This window comes from Triplophysa rosa, linkage group LG16, assembly GCF_024868665.1.
Source record: "Triplophysa rosa linkage group LG16, Trosa_1v2, whole genome shotgun sequence".
Taxonomy (NCBI): Eukaryota; Metazoa; Chordata; class Actinopteri; order Cypriniformes; family Nemacheilidae; genus Triplophysa; species Triplophysa rosa.
Window position 1 is genome coordinate 8630663 of NC_079905.1, and position 23150 is coordinate 8653812.

General features: G+C 38.6%; 1 protein-coding gene across 5 annotated transcripts in view; it reads left to right on the forward strand.

Annotated features, from left to right (window-relative positions):
- The window catches only part of csmd3b (CUB and Sushi multiple domains 3b), a 363456-nt gene that overhangs the window by 98768 nt on the left and 241538 nt on the right, over positions 1 to 23150 (forward strand). For all 5 annotated transcript variants that reach the window (XM_057354136.1, XM_057354137.1, XM_057354139.1 and 2 more), the window contains exon 4: positions 21684 to 21878. In XM_057354136.1, coding sequence (XP_057210119.1) covers positions 21684 to 21878 — 195 coding nt within the window. The remainder of the gene's footprint in view (positions 1 to 21683; positions 21879 to 23150) is intronic.

The following is a 23150-nucleotide window of genomic DNA, read 5'->3' on the forward strand; positions in this document are numbered from 1 at the left end:
GGAAACTGGGTTCTCAAAGAGGAAGTCAGCAGTTCTGTTTCTACTCTTGTAAATACACGCCTGAAGCTATTGTTCTCACGAGGGCCGGCACAGGTAAAATATATCTTACGACATGCCGTGTCTAGAAATCCTGAGGAGGTCTCTTGAGCTACAACCAAATCGGTGCACTTCCCTCCTGAAGGGACACGTCTTTTATTTCTGTGGGCCCTTTGAGACTCTTAAATGTAGAGGTTTTTATTCGGTATATAAATATTAAATGGCGTCTCATTATTAATGATGTATGCTATCTTTATTAAAAATTCATCCCAGACTAAAAGGGCTATACAGTATATGCAGTGGTTTGCTTTGGCCCTCAGATTAAGATTTTTTCTTGAGATCAGTAATAGCAGTTTTTAATGTAATTTATGACATTCGCATATTATTAATCCAAATCTCTGTTCAATTTGTCAATTTCTAGGACTGGAATGTCATTGAAATTGATCCAAGGCCCCATTTGTGTTTTGTAAAACTGCATAGTGTAAGCAAGACTTAAAGCAAGACTGCTCATCTTTTTCTCTTATCCACACCAGCAGAATCCTTAAGATGTCTAACAAAACCAAACTATGCAGATTTCAGCATTGAATCCAAGAATCCAAAACGCCGGATTGATTTACTTTACACAAGTCTCCATTTTCATGAAGGTGTCACATTGAGGAGCGCTTACAAGGAAAGGAGTGAAACGCAGTTTAAGGCAAAAGCCCCAAGCGATTTTCTCTCACCTCTCCATCCACAGCCATACCTAATATATCTAATATAAGCAGTAGGATATTTCTTTTCCTGTCCTCCGTATGGTATTTAATGAATTTACTGTTGCTTATGAGCGTATTTGACTCAATAAGGTGGATTTGCACCACTGCCAAAGGTCCCGGGAAGTCAATGTTCTTTGTCCCCAGATTGCCTTTCCTTTTCAATTTGATGCTTTCCTGTTTGCCTGGAATATTTAATATCCTCACTAATGACTATCCACCGCTGGCCTAACATGCGTACCTTCTCCAAGCATATTTCCAGGTTGAAATTAATTGTATTAATTTATACTGGCGTCTAACTTCAGGCTTATTTGTGAAGATCATTTCCCAGCGGTAATGAGTAGCCGCTGCTTTATTACGAGAGCTTCTGCTGACCTCTTGAGTCTGCTGTCACTTTATTTTGAGTGACAACAGACTGTCTCTCACACTTTGCCATAATTAACGGTGAATTAATACGAAGATGTTCAATAACCTGCAGTGTTACCCTCCATCTGCAGCCGAAGTTCTGAGCAACGGGCGGTTTGGCATCGATGTTGCGTGCTAATTATGACTGACAAATTGACTGGGTATTTCTGGAGCTGTGATGATGTTATTGTTGAAGTGAGATCGCAATGCTATGATGGATTTTTGGTTGAGTTGATGCCTGTTATGGATTTTCGATCAGAGATACAATTTTCTATTTTACGATGGCTAAAGAACCAATACAGTGAAGAGCGCTATAAAAAACTAGAAGGATGTGTTATATTTAAAAGCTGGGTTTGGAACTAGAGGATTCACATAAAAAATCACTGTATTAGTGTACAATGCCCTCTTTGAAGTGTGTTATGTAAAAAAAGTTATGTTCTTTACTATATGGTTTGGTTGTACACTCAAAAAACTGTTGTGTTAAAAACAACACAATCTGTCCCAAACTGAACACGTCTTTTTGTTTAAGGATAACACATTTTGTGTTACTTTTAAGTCAACTTTGTGTCCCTTTTATTTATTTACCACACAATCTACACAAAACGACATATAATGTGCTAAAATTACACAATGGACCCTATTGGGCAGGGTGCAAGTGCACTTAGGGCGTGTCCGAATCCACTTTTGCTAGTTTATGGATGGGAAAAATGGCCGGTGCCAGGCCATGGTCTAAAAGGGTTGTCCCCATTCTCTTAATGAGAATATATGTGTTTTGGGCAAAACTTCGGAGTCTCATCTTCTCATGCAGTTTTACAAAACACAAATGGGACCCTGGATAAATTTCAATGACATTTTGGCACTCCAGTATGGCTTGGACTGCCTCGGAGTGCCTCAATGATGCGTGTCCATGACTTCACGTACTACGTAATCACGTTGGAAAGGTCACGTGAATGACACGTTATATGTCTTATAATGCAAGATTATTGTTTAAAATGGTCATTTTGTGTGCATATCAGGGATGTTTAAATCTTTTGAAATCTACATCACGTGTAACCTTTTCAACATGATTGCGTAATACGGAAATTGTGGACGTGCATCGCGGAGGCAGTGCAAGCCTAATTTTAATTTTAAAGTGAACTATTCCTTTAAGAGTCTGGTGTTATTGAAACGTGGTGAAAGTGGAGTTATACTATATATTGGATAATATTAGCATGAACACATATCGTAAAATATAGTTTCTTATAAATTATAGTTTCTTGTAGTAGTTTCATACAGTTTCTTAAAGTTTCTTAAAGTTGAATACATCACGTCCCCCAGTACAATTGTTAAAGTTCTACTGAAATAAAAAAATACAATTACAATTTTTTCATGAAATATTGCAGCGTTTATTGTAAATAGTTCATCAATGTGGGTCATTCTCTTTTTAAAATTCATGTGCCTTCATACTCTTAAGTTAAAATCTGAAAATGCACTTCCACCCTTTACTGACTATCCATCTTAAATGACGTATGTTAGACGGCTTGGACGGAGCATCCGTTAGCTCCTCCCCTTCATTGTCAGTCTGATACCAGTCCCATTTCAAAATGCAACAGCTCTTTTTATAAATCGATCAAATCGCAGTGTTAAAACACAAGCCACGGCCTCTATTTTACCTGGAAATGCATCAAAATACGAAAGTAAAAACTATCACAACTTCCGGTTCATGGGGACTTTAATCATGATTGTTATGAAAGCAACGCACACCTTTTTTGCACTTCTGGTTTAATTGCATCAAATTACTGTAAGTTATAAAATGACAAATTAGCAGTCGTTACCTGAGTTAATTCAAAGATATTTGAGACACAATTAAAAATATATAGTTATCTAAAAAATATAAACTATAGCTATATAAAAGTCTAGTTATATAAAAAATATAAAACATAACATTTCTTATACAGTTGTTTTTTATAGTTTCTTACACAAATATATCAGGTCCCCCATTACAGCTGTTAATCATGAGCGTTATGAATGCAGCACAGACCTTTTTTGCACTTCTGGTTTATTTGCATCCGACTCGATTAAGTTATAAATTAAATTGACCCAGGTTATGACTGCTAATATGTCAAAGATATTTGAGGCCAAATCGCGAAGGTTCAGCCTAAGCGTTTCCTGAATAAAAAGTGTTGTTCGGATTCATTGTTACGGCGCACGCCCACAGTCGTAATTTTAAAAATGTATAGGTTTTTGTTACCTGATTCATTAAGATGTATAGAACAATCTTAAAATAAACCCCCAAAACACTAACTTTCTTTCCTCATTTGTAGATAATCCCTATGTTTTGGTAACACCAGCACATAAATCTGTCGTGTCAGTGAGCCGCAGACTAAAACAGCACGTGGGACTGCGAACAGCCGTCTCATCCAGCTCCCCAGCACCGAGGATCAAATGCAGCTTCGTTATTTACTTTTAATTGAATCCGCAGGTGATAAAGAGCATCTAATCTGTGAGCGTTGGTAAAAACCTTCTCTGTCAATAATCAAGTCTCCCATCTGAGTGTCTGCTGAAGTGTGTCTTAAACACTGTTTTGGAGGAAAGAAGTGAAGGAAAGGCAAAAAAGTGTTAGTCGCTTCATTTTCAGATCAATGATTTCTCCAGAGCTCTTGCTTTCTAATCCATTAGCCGGCTTCCTATTTCAAAGGACCCTGTCAAAGCTTGTCCATTAAAACATCTTGTTCTCTTCTTAATAGCCGGTCCTGGTGTTATTGACTGCACTTTTGTCATTTCCAACTCAATTATGTGATGTCTGGACTGGGGTAAAAAATAAGAAGTTTCGTATTTTTTATGTAATGATATGTGGTGTCATCTAAAGCTCATCTTTCATATTTGTAAATTTAGATGAGCTCATTAATTGATGAAAATACTGAGAAAATAGCTTAAGGGTTTTGTTTTGTATGCAGGCAATTAGTACTGTAGCAGATGCTGAATTCATCCACATCTAAATGCTTAACATGAGCGCCTGAAGATGAGACAAAAGTAATTAAGTACGGTATATTTATAGGACAGGTATAATAATTGTGTTTAATGTTGACAGAATGCTGTCAGCGTCCTAAACATACGATTTCTGGTTAACTGTCTCTTGTTATTATCAAGAAGTGTTTCCTATAGAACATCCTGACATACTTTAAGAAGATTTTTCATGAGTTTACTTTCTCTCACCAGTTGAGCTCTATGAGACTTTAATAATAAAAGTCCCACTCAGTTCTTCAGGTTTGAGCTCTTGTGCCAACATAAGAGCTTCTTCAGAATTAATTAAACATGTGCATGCTAATTGCTGCCATCCAATAAAGATCGTTTGCCCTCGGGGCACAAAATGAGATGCACAGTTCAATTGAAAATCTTTACTTGTCTGAGTTCGGCAATTTGAAAAGCTGCATTTTGCAGATTACCCGGTGGTTAGGAGAAACGTTTGACCTCCAAAAAATCTGACACGCTACGTGACGAGATACTTAATCGATCGAGTCACAGATGACGGGGAACTTGGCACAGGGATGCGACAGAAGGATGTTATATTCTTGTGCTTTTAGGAATGAAGTCCATTACTTCATTGTTGATTAAAGGAATCTGTATTTCACAATATGGTTCATTTAAAACCACGTGCCTCCCTTTATTTATTCACACTGTTTGATTCTTTGTTGGACGAGTTGGTTTTGTTTTTCTTTATTCACTTATACGTTCGATCGATCTGTATGGATGAAACAACCACTCAATGCTATAGAGAGTAGTAAAAGAACAAAAATGTTTTTTTTAAACGGGTAAACAAAAGATTACGCATCCCCCTATAAAGTCTCCAGGAGGTCTCTGTTTCCCAGCCCACCTGATGTGTTGTAACCAGGTAAAGAAAATAGTCCGAACCGTGTTTAACATCGCAGCCCTATGTTCCTGGCAGCATATACTGATGTTCTTTGGCCTTTTGTGCACGCCGTCGGGCCTTCCTTTTGTCACCCAGTTCAAATCTTCTAATTAGCAACCATCCTTCTCTGACCTACTTCAAACCTTGTACTTCTGTCTCGACCCCTTCGCTGGGAATTGTGGGTAGGGAAGAATGTCACCCTGCTCCTCGCACACTGTATCCATCATTCTCCATCTGTTGGAGTGGGCTGAGCCAGCATCTCAAAGTGCACCTGCTGATAAAAGAGGCAGAGCCCATTGAAGATTAGTGCCAACCAGTCACGGCCCTTTAGGGCAGCGTTTTACCATGGTGCTTTCTCATTTTTACTTCTGCTGTGCTTTGCTCTTAAAGGCCTTTTAGACCTCTTCTTGAGCATGCTGGTACTATGGTCAATCCTTCAACAAATGAACTTGCTGAGTAGCATAGACAGGCTTTGGTAAACACTGTGTACCTCCATTGTGGTCTAATTAGAGCGTGCAGATTCCCAAGCTGGCTGTGTGACTCTGAATGTTTCCTCAGGAGCTATTTGGGGTTTAAGACTGATGTATTGATCTAAGATCAGGTCAAATGATAGAAAGCTGTTCATCCTGACTAGTATTGAGATTCAATTAAGATTCAATTAATTAGCATAATAGTGTTTGGGAATGTTTTTGCAATTTAGACATTATAAAGGGGAGGAGCCAGACCAAGACCACATGTGGTGCCAGTAAGAATTTAGGTTATACGCTGCAAAATAAAAAATGATTTTTTTTGTCTTGTTTTCTAGTACAAATATCTAAACATTCTTAAATCAATTGATACGTTTACTTGACAAAGTGAGTGTGACAAGGAAAGTGAGTGATATTTAGTCTTGCATTGAAACAAAGGAATTTTGCTACCTTTCCAGTTTACTTGATTTAAACTTGAATGAATTGAGTTGTCTTGAATTTGTTATATTTTTTGAGTATTGTGGTTACTGTTATTCAGAGGCGGTAATGCCTTTGGTTAGGCTGTGGTAGGATACGTTTTTAAACTTGAATTTCTGTTAAGCTCTTTTAACGTAATATCTTCTTCTATGTTACATTACCTAAAAATTAGTTAAGAGCTTTAAATCAAATTATGAAACTTTTACATAGAAAAATCATGTTTGTTTAAGAAACATAAATTGGGCAATTTGAACATAGATAAATTATGCTGAGTAAACATAACTTTAATACGTCCAAAATATACATTTTTAGTGTGATTTATGAAAGAAAATATAAAAATTACGTACGTTTATCTTTAAAACAAGCAAAAAAATCTGCCAATGGTGTAAGAAAAATAAAATTGAATGTAGTACTTACTTTAATTTTCTTATTGATTCATAAGTTTACTACATAAGTTACCTTTACATAAGTTTACTACTATTTTTTCATTCACAAGACTAAATGTCTTAGGTCCCTTTGTTTCTCAAGTAAATGTATCTTGATTTAAGAATTTTTAGATATTTGCACTAGAAAACGAGACAAAAAAAGACAAAAAATAAATTTCTGAATTTATTTGTTTTAAGGGTTTGTTTATTGTGCATGTGCTTCGGCTCAAACAAAAAGGTGTTGTCAGATTTGATTGTTGAATGCATGCTATTGTGACATAACGTTAACACTTTGGTACATTTCTTTGCATATTTCATATTTCTTTTGCCATTTACCAAAATAGAATATAGTTGCTCAGGCTTCAAAAATGGCTGCCAAATGAACAGACTTGACTTAGCGACTTTAATGCAGCTTTGTAATGGGTGCTCACCTGGTTTAAACCTTCTCATTAAACAACATGAAGATAGTTGTACTACAGTATGTAAAGAGTATATGTCGGTGTTTCCTTGGCAGTCGTCTAACAATTGCCATAGAAAATGCTTGACAGCTATACAAGTTTGAGAATTTTTTATACTTTTACCTCTGACTGGAAATACTGTAACTTCCCACACAATTTAATTCCTGGATCTTGACTACTTCCTTCCACTCTTTTCTCTGCAGTATCTGTAACTGCAGTGCTGTACATGAGTCAGTGTGTATCCACTGCTGCTCTCCAGACTAAAGCTGAGGATTATACCGGAAGAGCCCCGAACTGCAAGTTCCTTTCTCTGCAGAGCCTCAGTTAAAGTTTTCCAAAATGAGTGTGTCTGCTGTGTCACATTCGTCAGATTATTTCAGTGTAGATGCATCAAAGAGTTTGCTCTTAGAGTCTCGTAACCCCGCCAGCTAACTTTCAGGTCTTAAATATGGAGGGCTGTGTAGTTTTAATATTCCTGCAGCAGAGTGGCTTTGCCTCTGCAGTGACATTTTAGTCACTGAGGGAGTTAGAGCTCTGTGTATATGTGTGTGTGTGTGTGTGCTTGTGCTGGATTTGATTTGACTCTTTTAAAGGAATAGCTCACCCCCCTAAAAATATGTTGTACACTCATTGTCTCAAACCACTGAGTTTATTTCTTTCTGGAAACAAGGGGAACCATGATAAAGAATCGTATTGGCTATTCGTTTTCATGCAGTTGCAATGAATAAGGCACCAATGTTTTGAAGGTCCAATGTGTAATTTTTTAGAAGATCTATTGACAAAAATGAAATATATAAACATAACTAGGTCTTCAGAGGTGTATAAAGACCTTACATAATGAAGTGTTATGTTTTTATTACCTAAGAATGAGCTATTTCTATCTACATACACCGCGGGTGCCCTTGCATGGAATTCACCAAGTTGTTTCTACAGTGGCCCTAAATGGACAAACTGCTCTACAAAGCGCGTTTCGTAATGTTTATAATTATCTCCTTCAGCAAAGAAGCGAAAAACGTGACGACATCTTAGTCCTGTGTCTGCCACTAAAGTGCTTTGAAAGAGAGGGGTGGAGTGAGCTGTAGGTTGCAATTTGCAACCTCACTGCTAGATGCTGCTAAATCACACACTGGTCCTTTAATTATTTTTATTTTATGAATAACACATTAAATTTTCCATATTGTTTTTATGAGTAAGCTCTCGTCAGCTGTAATAATGTCAGTTTGGTTACTCCTTTTTGGATTCCTTAGTCACCATTCATTGTAATAACATATAATAATTGTTGCATTTTTCATTTTCCTTTAAAAAGATAATAGTGTCAGTGTTACAAAAAGACTCCTATTATACTTTTGTGGCAGCACTTGATATGCAGCGAAACCTCGCTTTTAAAGGTGATTTCAAGCAATTCTGTTTTATTTGCTCCCTGCTCGGCACGTGCTGTTAATGCAGTGGATTAGAAAGGTAATCTTGTGTTAGAATACAGGATTCTTGATGTGTAGACAAAAATCACACTAGCATCGCCACACCATCAATAACAATTACAAAGCCGAGAGCCGTCGTCTCCTGCAGTATATAATAACGACAAAAATGACATACCTTGAGCACCAATGATAGCCCTCTTTTCTCTTTCACCGTGGTGGATTTTGACAGCTTCGAGAGGTCATCCGAGTTCAGCACTCATAATGAATCTCACTTTCACAATGCAACATGCCCATTTAAAAGGCCAAATAATCTTTGTGTTGTCAAGTAAATGTGTTGAACTTCTATCTCACTCATGCCTTGCTGATATCTTGCCAGCATGACTTAACATCAAGCATGTATTGATGTTTTCAGTACTGTCTAGTTATTCGCACATCATTGTGTCATCTTTAAAAATGAACTTTGCCTCATTGGTTTTATCACTTGGCTATTTACCATAATGACCTGGTTGCCAATCAGAATTAAATGGGGTTGATCGTCTGATTAACATCGCTGATCTGATCTAAATTATCCAGATATGTTAGCAGTGATGTGCACCTGACTCCAGATTTCCTGCACGGCTGCACGGTTCGAACAGCCAGAGCTGGGCTTTGAGCCCCCATGTGGAGCTGCGCCACAGGGCTGTATATGCTGTCAGTCTGTGACAGGTTAACATCTGTCGTAACTCTCAGGAAGATTGCAATGTGAATTCCACTCAGCGTGTGTAACCATGTCCTTCTATGTTTCTTATTAGAGAGGTTAAATGTGAATTAAAAAGCTTTGTTAGCTGTTGTGATGTAAACATGTACTTTATCGTCTCTTTAAAGGGATAGTTGGTGGTTTAGTGTCCATACAATAGAAGTCAATTGGGGGAAATGTTGTTTGGTTATCGACATTCTTCAAAATATCTTCATTTGTTTTCTGCTGAAGAAAGAAAGTCATACAGGTTTGGAATGGCATGATAATGCAAGGATAGTGTTAAATACAAAACAAAACTACAGTATATCCAAGATTTGCATTTTTTTGCGATGTGCATTCTCTTGGTTTCAGTCATCGGACCATGCTCTACCAGCTGCGCTACAGGAGGGCGGTATCTTATTGTACAGATCCTGCCAGGGGTATGAAAGCTCACTGTATATTTTTAGCATTGGTAGGTGCTTAAAAAGTGTGAAGCACAGCAACTTGAACAGTGAAGTCACACAATCGTACTGATGCCCCTTTAAGCTGATACACAAATGCGACTGATGGAGAACTGTGACAGCACTCCCACCACGTATCTCGTATCACATTTGAAATCTGTACAAGATTTTCGCGTAGGATTTTCTCTCTCCCACTTTTTATCTCTCTCCCACTCTCTCTCGTAGTTGCTACTATTGCTGGCTCTTGACGTCTTCTGTTCTACAGGGACTTCCTGTGATACAGAATGCTGTCTCACCTGCATCATGATATGACGCCTCTGTGTTTTATATCTGGGGCCTGGCTCCTGTTTTCATCCTGTTGACTTCAGCAGAGCTATTTTTCGTAATAGTGAGTGACGTAATGCTCGAGCTACTGATGCATGCAGATGCAGATGCAGGTCAGACAGGATTAATTCAAGCACAGTGACTGCCATGCAAGAAGCTCCTCACCCTTGGCCAGCCTGATCCTAACAAGGTGAATAATGCAAGACGGCATACTCCCCCTGACTAATCATTTTGTACATCTCGCAGTCTCTGCATTGCCAGATATTGGATTTATTCTCGGCTCTTAAATTAGCACTCGAGGTGCCCGCTTGCTAGCATCCACTTCAGTTGTAGGCATGCACGACAATGCGATGGGGGGGGGGGGGGGGGGGGGCTGTAGCTGAGGTTTTGCTTTGATTGATGGCCCAGCTGAGGGATTGACCTTGAGAGTAGATCTAGAGGGATGTATTCATAGCTTTGGTAATGAAGAACCGGGACAGTTTTTCTGCACGGTTGTGTTTGCGGGAGTCCCACATCTACAGTATAATCTACCTTTTGTTTCAATATGAGTGACTTGATTTTATTTCCGTTAGTAGTACTGGTACACATTTTACCATCTGGGCACAAATGATCAATCACATACCAGTACATACCAGTTCTGTTGATTGTGATGCTGGTAACCCAACAACGGCATTACCCATTGACTTGCATTGGTTTTATGTTTGTACAATATAAGTGAATGGGTAACGCCGTTGTTTCGTTACCAACATTCTTCAAAATATCTTCTCTTTTGTTCTGCAGAAGAAAGAAAGTCATACAGGTTTGAAATGACAAGAGGGTGAATAAATGATGACAGAATTTTCATTTTAGGGTGAACTATCCCTTTTCCAAGTTGCAAAAGTGAACAGCCAACCGTCATTTAAACTGCGTTTAACTGCAATACAAATATATCAGATTATTCATATTAATATAATTTTTTATTGAAGATTATAGGGCTTATAATTTTGCTGTTCACACCTCTTTTTAAAAAGCAGAGTAAGCCACTCGAGGCGTTAAGAGATTTTCTTAGGCTCAACATGAAATGTAGCTCATTGCTTTGTTATGCTCTTATTTCTTCGACTGCTTCCTCAAATAGAGGTTTTGTCAGATATAGCCATCTTCTGAAGAAGTATTTCCGCAGTTTTTTCCCTCAAAGTGTAGCTAGATAGCTAACAAAAGCACATGTTCACAATCACACCATTTGTATGGATCATTTAACACACACACTCTGTAATAAAGAAGATGCATTCACGACACACGCATGCTGCTTCTCCCCCGGGGTTATCAAAGCACTGGTATCTCGCGAGACAGCTTACACACGTCTTCTCCAGTTCCAGTTGACTGGCCGCTGACTGACGCCGCCTGCCTCCCCCACCAGATTTGACATGCAGCTCCAGCGTGCCTGCGCAAGGCTGAGGAACTAGATCAAAGAAGGGAACAACTGCAGATTTGCCGTTAGGATTTTTTCAGTAGCACTCAGGCTTAGAATGTGCACAAATGTAGGGCATGTCAGTATGTATCATTTATCAGGTGATGGTGTGTGGTGGTTTGGTTTGTTAAATGCTGTGAATCTAAATGAATCAATTATTTATTTCTGAACTGGTTAATTTGCAAAAGATGCACTTTCATCGGAATTAATGCAGGTACAGGGAGAAAATGCTAATTGGGAAAGTTAATTGGTTTTTGTATAGTTCCTTTTCGTATGTTCTGCCTTAAAGTGGTAGTTCCCCATCTTCCGTTAATTCTTTTTCCATTATTTCCACACGATTAAATTGAATGGGGAGTAACAGCCGTGGTCACTGTATTGGAAAAAGAGCCACCCACGGACACCCTTCTTTTGTTTTCATTGCATAAAAGCAGGCCATATGGGTTTAGAATGACATAAAAGTGAGTAAATGATGACATCATTTTACATTTTGGCTGAACAATCCCTTGGTTCAACAAATAGAGTGGCACAGGCATTGTTCGCAGCCACTCAAACCGAAATATCACTACACGTGCACATTCATAGATGTGCTGAGAACCTGCTTGTGATTCACTGTCTCAACAAACCTCCAACTTCGAATGAATGCTTTCCCATAGTTAGTTCATAAACCTTTTTATACGACTGAACCTCTCCACGCCTTCTAATTCATATATCTTCTTGTTTTATGACATTGAGAATGTATTATACATGCGACAAAATGAGAGAGTCAGTCATGCTTTTAGTCCATGTCCTCTTCGGGAGAACAAGTACTATCTCTGTGTCTCAGGCTAAGGCTGTTGGGAGACTTTCCATTCTCTCCCGCTATCTTCGCACCGCAGCATGGCCTGTCCTCGTGTTGTTCTCTTGCTCTTATTTTGGCTGCAATATTCTTTTGACATCACATCCGCCAGCAGGGGTCTCTGGACCTGGTGATTTAATCACAGTCTCTTCAGAACATAAAAGGACACCGAGATGGCAGGAACAAATGACATGAATGGGCTCGGTGTTATGCTGATTTAAGCGAATGGAATTTGCAATAGACCGCCAAGAGAAGGCCACACTGCCAAAAAAGGTAAAAGAGATTTCGAGGTCCTATCCAACTGGCAATAAGCAGGTATACCGAACCTCCTTGAGGGGGTTTCTTTGGTGAAATAGTTTGATTAGGATCCCTGACACGTAGCGGTGCGCTTGTCTTCACGAGGTGCAGGCTATAGACAGTCACGCCCTCTAAACGAAGATAAAGTGTCGTTTCCCCTGTTCCGTTTCTCCTTCATTGTAAACGTATATATTTTTGGCCCTGTTTTTTTTTCATCGTAGATGGTGCTATTAATCTCTGCAATCTGCTGCCTGTAACACAATCCCCCCCCCCCCCCCAGAGCTGTTGAAGCGGGAAAAGGGATCATTTTAGCTGCTATCTTGAAGAAGAAACAAGGGGTTTTGTGTGGAAAGCTGTAGTTCCATAGGAAGGCCTGGCTGGGAGCTGTCCGTGGTGCTGATCACTTTTTTCTGTGGTTTCTCACTGCAGAAGTTGAGGATGTTGACAGAACAGTATTATATGTAACTGTAAATCAGATCTTTTGAGTCGAAAAATCACTTCTGCACTTAATTTGAGTATACTGTATATAGTAAACAAAGATTTTCTGTTGCCTGCTGTATACGGGAAGAGGATAATGACAGAGTATCTCTGTGGTTGCTGTATACATTTCTAAAGGATAATTTCAATTACATTTCAGTCTACTACCATTACTAGGATTAAAAAAGTTTCAGCTCAGTTTTGCGCAAATGGGATTATTTTGCATATTGTTATCTATACCTTTACTAGTAAGTTTTGCAGGGAATAAATTCATGTCAAATTTATTTGACATGGAGATTTATGGGACGCTTTAGTGGCCAACCTAATTGCATACAGAGATTTCCAATTTGGCATGAACCTTTTGAGTGCTGTAAGATGGACTCAACTCGAGCATGCCAAGAGAGGCAGGAAGAGGATAATTGAGACTGTTCTCCCGCATTGGAGGCTCACACAATGATATTAGGAGTGGAAGCAGGAGAATCGAGCACAGCTGTGGAGAGCTTCAGTGTAAGGAGAGAGACCTCCAGAGAATGCCTGAGATTTCAAACGGGAAACAACAAAGAAAAAAGGTTGTTGCTGTAATGCACATGGGACGGGAGAAGTGGACTGCTGGAAAGATACTGAAGGTGGAAACAATAAGAGTGCTAGAAAAGTATGTTTCTCTGCAGCTTGCATCCACTTATCCTGGGCTTAGTGACAGAAGACCTCTTAAACATGGAAAATGACAATCAATGATTACAATAATCAACATTACTTAAATATAGCACATATGCAATCACAGATATTGTCATTGAGATCCTTTCCCCACACGCAGTACATCTTTTTCAGTTATTTAATGCTAAAACTAGCTTAAGATGGTTTTCTGGTTTCCTTTTCCAGCATTTGTGACCCAGTCTGTGAAAGCCCACATTATGTTCTTTACGGTGATCTTGCCGAACCAGGCTCACGTGGAAACATAAATGTTCTGTTTCAGACGTGCTTAAAACGGTTCGGCGCGATGGTGGAAAAGCGCTCGTAGTGAAATTATTAGTTAAACTTTAATGCTTATTATCTAATTATTTTATATGGAAACTGGTTTTCACAGACTGGGTCACATTTCTTAGAATTTGTTTAGCTTTCTTAATATAATATACATACTTTTTATATAAATATTAAATCATATAGTTATTAACCTGTTAAAGGTGATATTGTGTGCTATTTATCATATACACCCTTGATTGAAATTGAGACCACTCTAAAAATTATTTTACTATTCATAGGTATGTGTTTAAGAAAAATGGTTCTCTAAACTACACAGACAAAATTTCCCCCAAATTACAAATAAAAACAATTGTTTTTGCATTATTTGCAGATGTTTGAAACGGGACAAACTGTCAAAAACAAAAATATATTCATTGTTTGCAGATCTTGAATATTCATACTCATCTTTTAACAACACAGTGTTTTTTACATGTATTTTAAGATCAGCCTGTTTTTACACAACTATCATAAATCTTTGCATTCTCTCAGTCTTTCAAGTTGCTGGCGGGTGTCATTCCTGAGGTTTGTGTTTGTTGAAATTCAACAGGCACTGGACTGGCATTGCCACAATACAAAATGCAAAACTGGAATGGCGTCTTAATTTTTTTCTTGGCTGTATATCTTATCACATACAGTAGTTGTGACGGTTTGAAGTGCCCACATCTGTCAAGCTTTAATAATGGCAAAAAATATAATTCCACTAATTATCCACTTTAAATGAAGCGCTTGGTCTATATAAACGTGGACCTGATCAGTAGGTTCATTAAGGAGAATCAGCTCAAAAATAACATTTTCTCACTAGCCGGGTTTCCATCCAAACGTGATGCGAATCTTTTCAAAGTTCGCAATAACAGGAGAAAAGACAAATGCAAAATTGGTGCCTTTCCATCAAGTTCTTCGAGTGGATCACGGTGGTATTGGTAACCTAGTAACCAACAGTAAATAAAAAAGATCTGGAAAGCAGAAAGACACAATCAACGGTAACAGCCGCTTCGTCTCGTGGCTTTAATGTTCACTACGTCAGAATTTATTCCGCAAAAGAGCTTTCCATCTCCCATTATTCGCATCAACTGTTTTTCACAAAAAAGAAAAACCACCTCCAGCGACCGTAAAAACATTTTTGTTTTATTTCAAAATTTGGGGTTTCCATGACTCGTTTCTGATGCGAAACTTCAAAATGCGCATAAAACCCAGCGACCTAATAGGAAATATATGATGACAGAACTCAACAAAAGAACAATTCTTAAATGATTCATTCCTGTCTTTATGACACAACTTTGGATAACAAATGTTGGAATGCAGCGATTTTTCAAATGTGAAAGTGCCATTAGCTGAGCTCTTAACAATTCTACAAAAGGTTGTGGTAATTTGATAAATCCTTCCCACATCAACCTACATTTCCTCAAGGCTTATAAAGATCCAACAATAGCCAAACCAGAATTGCACTAAGCAAACAGAGAGTCTCGATTACCATTTATCACATATGGCTGAACCGCGTATCAATTTCCATTTAAACTCGGGTCAAAAGTAATCTGCAGACGATGATTCCATTTAGTCATAAATGATACTCTATCTTTTTAATTAGGAAAGAGAAAAATGTTTTCTGTTCGGAGCCCTCGGAGTAGCAACAATAATGAATTTCCCCAGTAAATTAATTACACCTACACAGAGCTCAAAAAGCTTTCCCTAATTAGCACGAGAGGCAATCCGAGGTGTCTGCGCAGAGGCCTGTTCAAAAAGCACCCGAGTACTTTTTGATGAGCATCCAAGAAAGAGAAGCTGAGATGGACCGCTGATGGTGAGACCCATTTGTTTTCAGCCTGTCTCTTCTAGCCCACACCTACGAGCACAGCCCTTCCATACCAGAGCACACCGCGATCGATACGCAGTTGAGCTGTGGCTGATCTTTGGGTTCCTCTGGTGACATTGAAGCAGCAAGGTCAGATTTTGGTTGAAGTTTATGAAAGCGTGTTGCCGACTGTGATTTGGTTGGGGTGAATAATGAACATGTTCATAGTCTCCTGGATGCTTTTTATCTATTGTTCGGGATCATATACAAAAGCAATCTTACATTTTGTTCGTGTGATCTCACGATGCAGATGATCAAAGTGGTTAAAGCTTGGATTTAGCCGTGATGGACGGGGAGTGTATGACGCAGGTCACGTTTTCAATAATCCAATGTGAAGGTGAATGTATAGTGTGTAGGTGTGCACACGCCTGCATATGAAGTCAAACACGGATACACAAAGCCTTTGATGCACACGAGTAATCAATTTGAGCGGGCTTTCATTTCCTTCTATTACGCCTTTCCATACGTCATATGACATGCCACGATGTGTGTGGCTTTTCTTATCAGCTCAGTTCTGATGTACAGGAAGACTGCACTTTTTTCACTCCAAATTAGGTAATTTTGAAAGCATTACGACCCCCAAGACCAGCAAGATGATCTATTGTCAGACGGGGCATCTGAGAATAGTGTTTTTCAAAGCACTAGTTGGAGGTGATGAATCACCTTCAAAACACTAAATCCACACCATAGACCCCAATACTTCTGGTCAGGCTTTAAGTACCTCCTTTATTTTTTCTTTCCACTTTGCTGGATCATCTGTCTCAATAATAAAGTATGATGGAAAGTGTGCCTGACAGGCTTCTTTTCACATTTTTACTTCTTACCTTTCATTTCCCCCCTGTCCTTTGTCTGCGTATCACAGAGCAACGCCTGTATTTTTTTATTTGGGGACAAATACCTTCCATCTCAGCCAACCAGCTGTGCGAGACTGAGGATCCATGTCCGGCGGGAAACAAAGAAATTCATTCCTCCCAGCAATGGAGTCATAATTGTGATAATGAAAAGAGAATGTCTCCATTATACCTCTTCCAGAACCCAATGACGAGGCCAACACACTCATTCCTGCCTGGCAGATGAAAACGGGTTTAAAGATCTTATTGTTCCCGGGGGATTGCAAGTGGATGGGCGAATTCCTTCTCTGCCCCGAAAGGAGAATAATTTATAAGCAAGGGAGCGTTGAGGAGAGGTCGCAACACATTGTAATAAAGTCGCCCCTTCGGCACAGGGCTCAGGCTGTGTTAAAGCTAAATTGGGATGGTAATGCGTTGGGCAGCGGGAGGGCATCGGAAATTGTATGCCTCTGGAAAGCTTCTAGTTGTTTTCTGTTCATCTTTAGCTGTTGGATGACAGACTCTTTCCCCCTTAGGGATAAGATGTTTATTTTTCCCGCATGGTGTCGGCATGTTGAAGTTGAGTCTTCTTGGACCTTGTCGCAGAAAGGGCTGGGCGATGCCGTCAAGTTCTCTCTAGAAGTTCAATGTGCTTATGGGAAAAGACAGCTGTTGGTGAAAATTGCTGTCTTAATTTTAGCATGCATGAGTAGTTCTTAAAGGAACAGTTCACCCAAAAATGGAAATTCCGTCATTATTTGCTCACCCTCAAGTTGTTCTTAATCTGAATACATTTCTTTTTTTCTGATGAACACAGAGAAATATATTTGGAACATCTGAACGTAGAAATGTGTACAGATTTGGAAAAACTTGAGGGTGAGTAAACGATGACAGAATTTTCGTTTTTGGGTGAACTGTCCCTTTAAGAGGACACGTGGGTGGTTATTTAAAATGTCAAAGATGCTATTTCAGCCTTTCTTTGTTTAAATTGTTGTGGCTGTGGTTTATTAAGAATAATATTGTCTTGTTTGCGTTACATTTTTTACATTTTTTGCTCACATTCGTTTTTCTGAAACATTAACAGTTCTCTTATCTATATTATTCAGAATCATAATGCTGATTTTCTATTTAAAGACCGAAGAGAATTAGTCACTTTTTGCATATTTCTTCTCTGTCCACCCACCTATATGCTGAAGAATTTTGCTTCATTTTTCAAGACCAAGTTTCACAAAAAAACATTCAAAAGTACATCCAGCTTTTACAAATGCAATCGATGGACCACATATTAACTGGTACAAAAGATAGAACATTGAGGGCAGGAAATGCCCTGTCACCCGAGAGTCCAAGCTGCAAGGTCCAGCCCCAGCGTTACATGTCAGGACTGTGATGAATGACCAGCCCGAATGGAGGTCTGGTGATAAGAGAGCCAGCTAATTCTACAGCTTAAACCTCATTTCCCAATCCACCTTCTTCAACCCTAAAGTTGACTTAAAGCTTAGATACGTGGACTGTTTCAAAGAAAGAGAAACGGATGAAATGGAGAGAAGGATAATGTTGTAGACTCGATTTGTTTAAAAACCTTGGAACATTTTTGAGAACAATTGCCAAGACAGCAATATTCTCTTCATTTATATTTTAAGATTTTCAATGTATTTTAATCTCTGAATTGTTTTCCCCCTTGCTGTTAAAATATTAATGATTACTAAAATATAAAATCAGTGACTTTGTGAAGGCAAAGTTATTTTGTTAACTGAGACGTTCTTTGCTAAATCTCAAAATTTGTTCGAGTCACATCTAAAGCAAATTTGCCGGAAAATATAAAGAAATGCCATGGGTACTGTTCGCATCCTCCCGTCCGCGCAATGCACGTCTTTGGCAGGGGTTTCTTGAACATTTGGCATGTTTAATTTCACATGACCAGACACTTGGTCTAAAAGAAGCTAAGTGCTGATGTTTTTTCAGGATGTTTCTTCATTATAGAAAAGAGAAAATGATGCTGCAGTATCTTCATAAGATCACAGAAGAAGATCAAATACATGTTCATGATGAGCTTCATGAATATAATTTAGTGCAGGTTGCGTAAATGATACAGTGAATATGCGACCCGTTGTCTTTAGAGAGCTCCACATAGTGAGCTGTGAGCTGCTTCCTCGAAGGCCAATTCTAAGTTGAACCTGATGCTGAATCTACCTGCAGATTGAAGTGCAGTGGTGATCTTTTACAGAAACTCTTAAGGGGTGCTGAGGAGAGGAAAGCGATGGGCCGGTGAAGGGCATTAAAAAGCTTAGATGTTATCCCCCTGTGGGTCTGCTCACACGGCTCCTCTGTGGAGAAAGCCAGTCGCTCCTCGGGACGTGTCTCTGTGTCACTCCCACCTATCAGAGAGATTACAGGAAGATTTGTAACCTTTGCTAATCATACTGGAAGGTGTTTGGAATGGCTTTGACTGAAAGGCTGTATGCAAATATAAAGTTGATTCTTGATTATTGATAAGCATATTTAAAAAATTCACTTGAAATATAAGATCTATTTTTTTTGGAATGAGGGGTTTGTTAAACCATAAGCATTACATAATGGCATTTAATAAATTATACCTCAAACTAAGACTCTAGTCCTATTTTGCTGCACAATAAATTTGATAGAAAATACCTTGAATTTCAGTATGTCTATTGAAATGGTTTGCAAGAACTGAATGATTTTAATATTTTAAAAAGTTCTGTATAAAAGCATGTGATGATGAACAATGTGAAATACTGTATGTTGGTTGTATAATTTTCAGTTTTTGAATGTATTTCTTTAGTGTTTTGCAGCCATAGTGGTTTAGTATGTGAAGCTAAATCACATTGAACTGGACTGATGTTCAGCACGAATTCAGTATGTTTTTAATAAGAAAAACGATTAAGTCCACCTTTTAAAAACACAAATTTACCGTAGACTGCTTTTGCTTAGCTTAAATTTACAGAAAATGGCGTGGACAGTCGCCTGGTTTTGTTGTCTTTTCTGTTGATGTACCAGATCTCTCATTTTCCTTTCATTGTTATTCCCGTCGGCCCCAATGACAAACTCAAGCGATCCATCACCGCTCTAAATGGCAAAATTGACAGCCCTCAAGGGCTTTGAATGCCTTTTCTGCTGACACAAGATTATCACATTTATCCTTTTTTATTTAATCCTTCCAATGTGACGCTTTTTCATATCCACCGCGGTAATGGAGGCTGGATGCTTGTTTCCGACACTGTCATTTCCTAAATGCGAATCAGGCTTCTGCAGGTTATAATCAATGTGATGAGCACGTAGGGAGACGTTCCCGTCCTCTCGTGCTTCTTATTGTGTAATTTACGCACCAGCCATCACCTCAAGATGTTTAAATTATCCATCCATAACATCCAGAGATCAGGGGCTGCAGCCTTGACAAGGGAGGTGCATGTTGGGTGACAGGATGGTGTCCGTCTTTTAATTTCAGCCCGTTTCGCTGCCTCTGTGAGTGTGTAATTAGTGATATTAAATAAGAGGAGTTGCCAAGCGAATAAGTGGGGACATGGATATGACTCTGGGCTTGTCCAGCAGCTTGTGTTTGTGTCATATCTTTTTTTCTGGGAGTACAGCGATTCAAAGTCAGTCAGTCTGTTCATTTAAAGGCTTAATTGAAATGTATGTTATTTTTATGTATTTTCCCTGTTAGAAAAAATGCTTAGCTGTATAGTTTTTTCCGAATCCATGTGATTTGAAAGGCTTTGCAGTATGGCATATTGCAGCATTATATATGGTACAATATGAGAATCCTTGGTAAAATATTATGAGTTTTTGTTTGATGGAAGGAATATAAATATGGCTGTTTAATCGTAAGAAACAAGGAGGAAATATAGAAATGTGCCAGTATGGATTTTCAGGGCCAGTGCAATGAGCAACTCATTACGGCGGATACTGATACTCGAGAATTTGTAGTCGTCATAAAATAGAACAAAAGGGCAATTTTATTTTGACTTTGCAATGCACAAAACAAGCCTCTCTAACTAACTAAACTCTCAACTAGAACTGTAACTAAGTTTGCTTAAAATTAAGGGCGTTCTTGATTATGAATATGAGAATATTTTTGTGATTGAATATGATTATAATAATCCTAATATAAATGTGAAAACAACTCATAAAGATTAATAGTATTTTCAAATATACGACATACTGCAAAACCAGTAAGAATTTGTTGATATAAACACTGATAAGAAACAATTTTGTAGGTCTAGACATTTCGTTTTCCTCTGTGTGGTTAATGTCTTGCTTAAAGTTATGGAGTAATTAATCTTACTTGATAAACCCTGTTTTTGTTACTGTTCATAACATAACTAATAATAATAATTCATTAGATTTCTGAAACTGAGGAAGACTTATCACAGGGCCGCCCATAGGATCTCAATCTCTGGTGTGAAGAAGAGTTGAATTTTATTCAGCTGACTTTATTTTTAACATTGTTTTAAAGTAGCACATTTTCAAAATGAATGGATTGAATTTGGATAAAAGAAACTGATCCTACATCAGCAGTATTTTCTAATACTTTTTACAGGCTCCTCATGTTTTATATATGTTGTTAACTCGGATTGCTCTCTGGTTTCCTTTACAATGTTCATTTACTGTTCAAAAGAGAAAACGCAATAAGCAGTGAAGTTAAGGTCTATAAAAAAACAGTATAAAAACATAAAAGCGTAAATAGGCCTCTATTGTTTGAGTGGATCATCTAACTTTATGAATGTTAGACTGAATTTATGGTCTACTGCAGGCAAGATGGCTGCCACCCAGACCTATCAATGTGTGAAGGTATCACCTCTTTTCACCACCACTAGTCCCTTGGCCACATTCAATTCCAAGCACACCGGTTCTGTCCTTGGGTTTGACTGAACCAGGATATAATGCATAAACTGGCAATTAAATAACTCATCATTCGTATTAAATGTTGTGTATGTGCACCCTTAGCCCTTGAATTTTCAGTTTTGCTAGAAAATTGTGCACTAACCAAGTCACTAATCAAACGTAAGCAATTTTATGACATGTCTCTATGATGTAATTTCCCGTATTCCGAATCCAATGCTAAAACAAAACTTTTCCCTCTTAGAATTGCAGAGCAGTTCCTGTGGGAACCCCGGCGTTCCTCCCAAAGGCATCCTGTATGGGACACGTTTCAACGTAGGCGACAAGATACGCTACAGCTGCGTAACCGGCTACGTGCTGGACGGCCATCCCCAGCTCACCTGTGTAACTAATGCAGGCAATGCGGCCGTCTGGGACTTCCCAGTACCCATTTGCAGAGGTAAGCAGCAGTCAGACAGCTCTCCATGTGATGTGCATGACCAATACACTGCAAATGTGCGTGCGTGTGTGTTTTCTGGTTGCCTGTTTACTTGCATGGGTCTCTTCGATGTTTCCATCTGTTCAAGTGTCCTTGTTCGTGTTTGCTTGTTTTTATGTGCCTGAGCAGTGCGTGTTTATGCCAGTATGCGTGCATGTATGGGCGAGTAAATAGCGGCTATAGAGGCCTGTAAGTATTGGCTTGTTTTGATTCGAAATGGCACAACCAACAGCGACTGGGATTACCTTTTATTTAAAGGCCTCTTAGAACCCCATCATCCTTTTGTTGTTAGTAGCACTTACAGTGTATTTCCAAGTTTCTTGTATTTCATTCAACTGTTCTTTCTTTTTAAAGCATTAGGGGTTGTTGTGCAGAATCATATAGGTACAGACATGACTTTGACACTTTCAAGCAGGTATTGACTCTTTTGTAAACTCGATGACCACATTAACGTGCAGCAGAGATAACTCAAGATGCTGTATTTGTTTGCGAATGCATCAAGATTTATTGTCTCGTGTTCATAGCAATTATAATGTGCATTAGCCATGACCGTTGTGAAATAAGAACTGCTCCATAGACAGCCAGCACTGGTTTCTGCTCCAGCGTGTTTAATAGAAAGGGGAAAATGACAGCGTCTGGATCATGCTTGCTTTGGTTGGAGACAAATTGCAAAGCCAACTGTGCTTGAATAGAAAATAGCCGGAGGTGCTAAAATGTGGCTCTTCAACCTGGCCCAGAATGCTGTGGGATATAGGGGAGCAGGACACTGTGTTTTCTGCACTTTGCCATCATCTGGCACCCTATTAAAATACCTTTTTGACTAAAAATAAGGTCTGATTATTAAATTCCACATGATATGTAAAATCTTTTTAAACCACATTAAAATTACATTTTGTAATGCACGTTGAAGTTTGCCTTCATCTTAATGCATTTAGGTTTTGAATATTCATGAAAATGTCACAGAACATCTTCACTTTTTACTCGGTAAGTTACCTTGACAAAAATCTTTGTGTTAGATGTGTCTGCCCTTTCCTACTTTTATGAGCAAAGTATATAGCAGGGTTTTTTTTTTACATAAAAGCAGCTCCAAAACGATTTTACCCATGCAATTTACAGTTACCATTAATTTTAGATTAAGGGGAAAAATCCATTTAAAATCTTAAGTCAGGGGACCTTTAGAAATACTGCTTCCACAAATGTCAATGTTATGCTAAAATTCTATAATGTATGCAT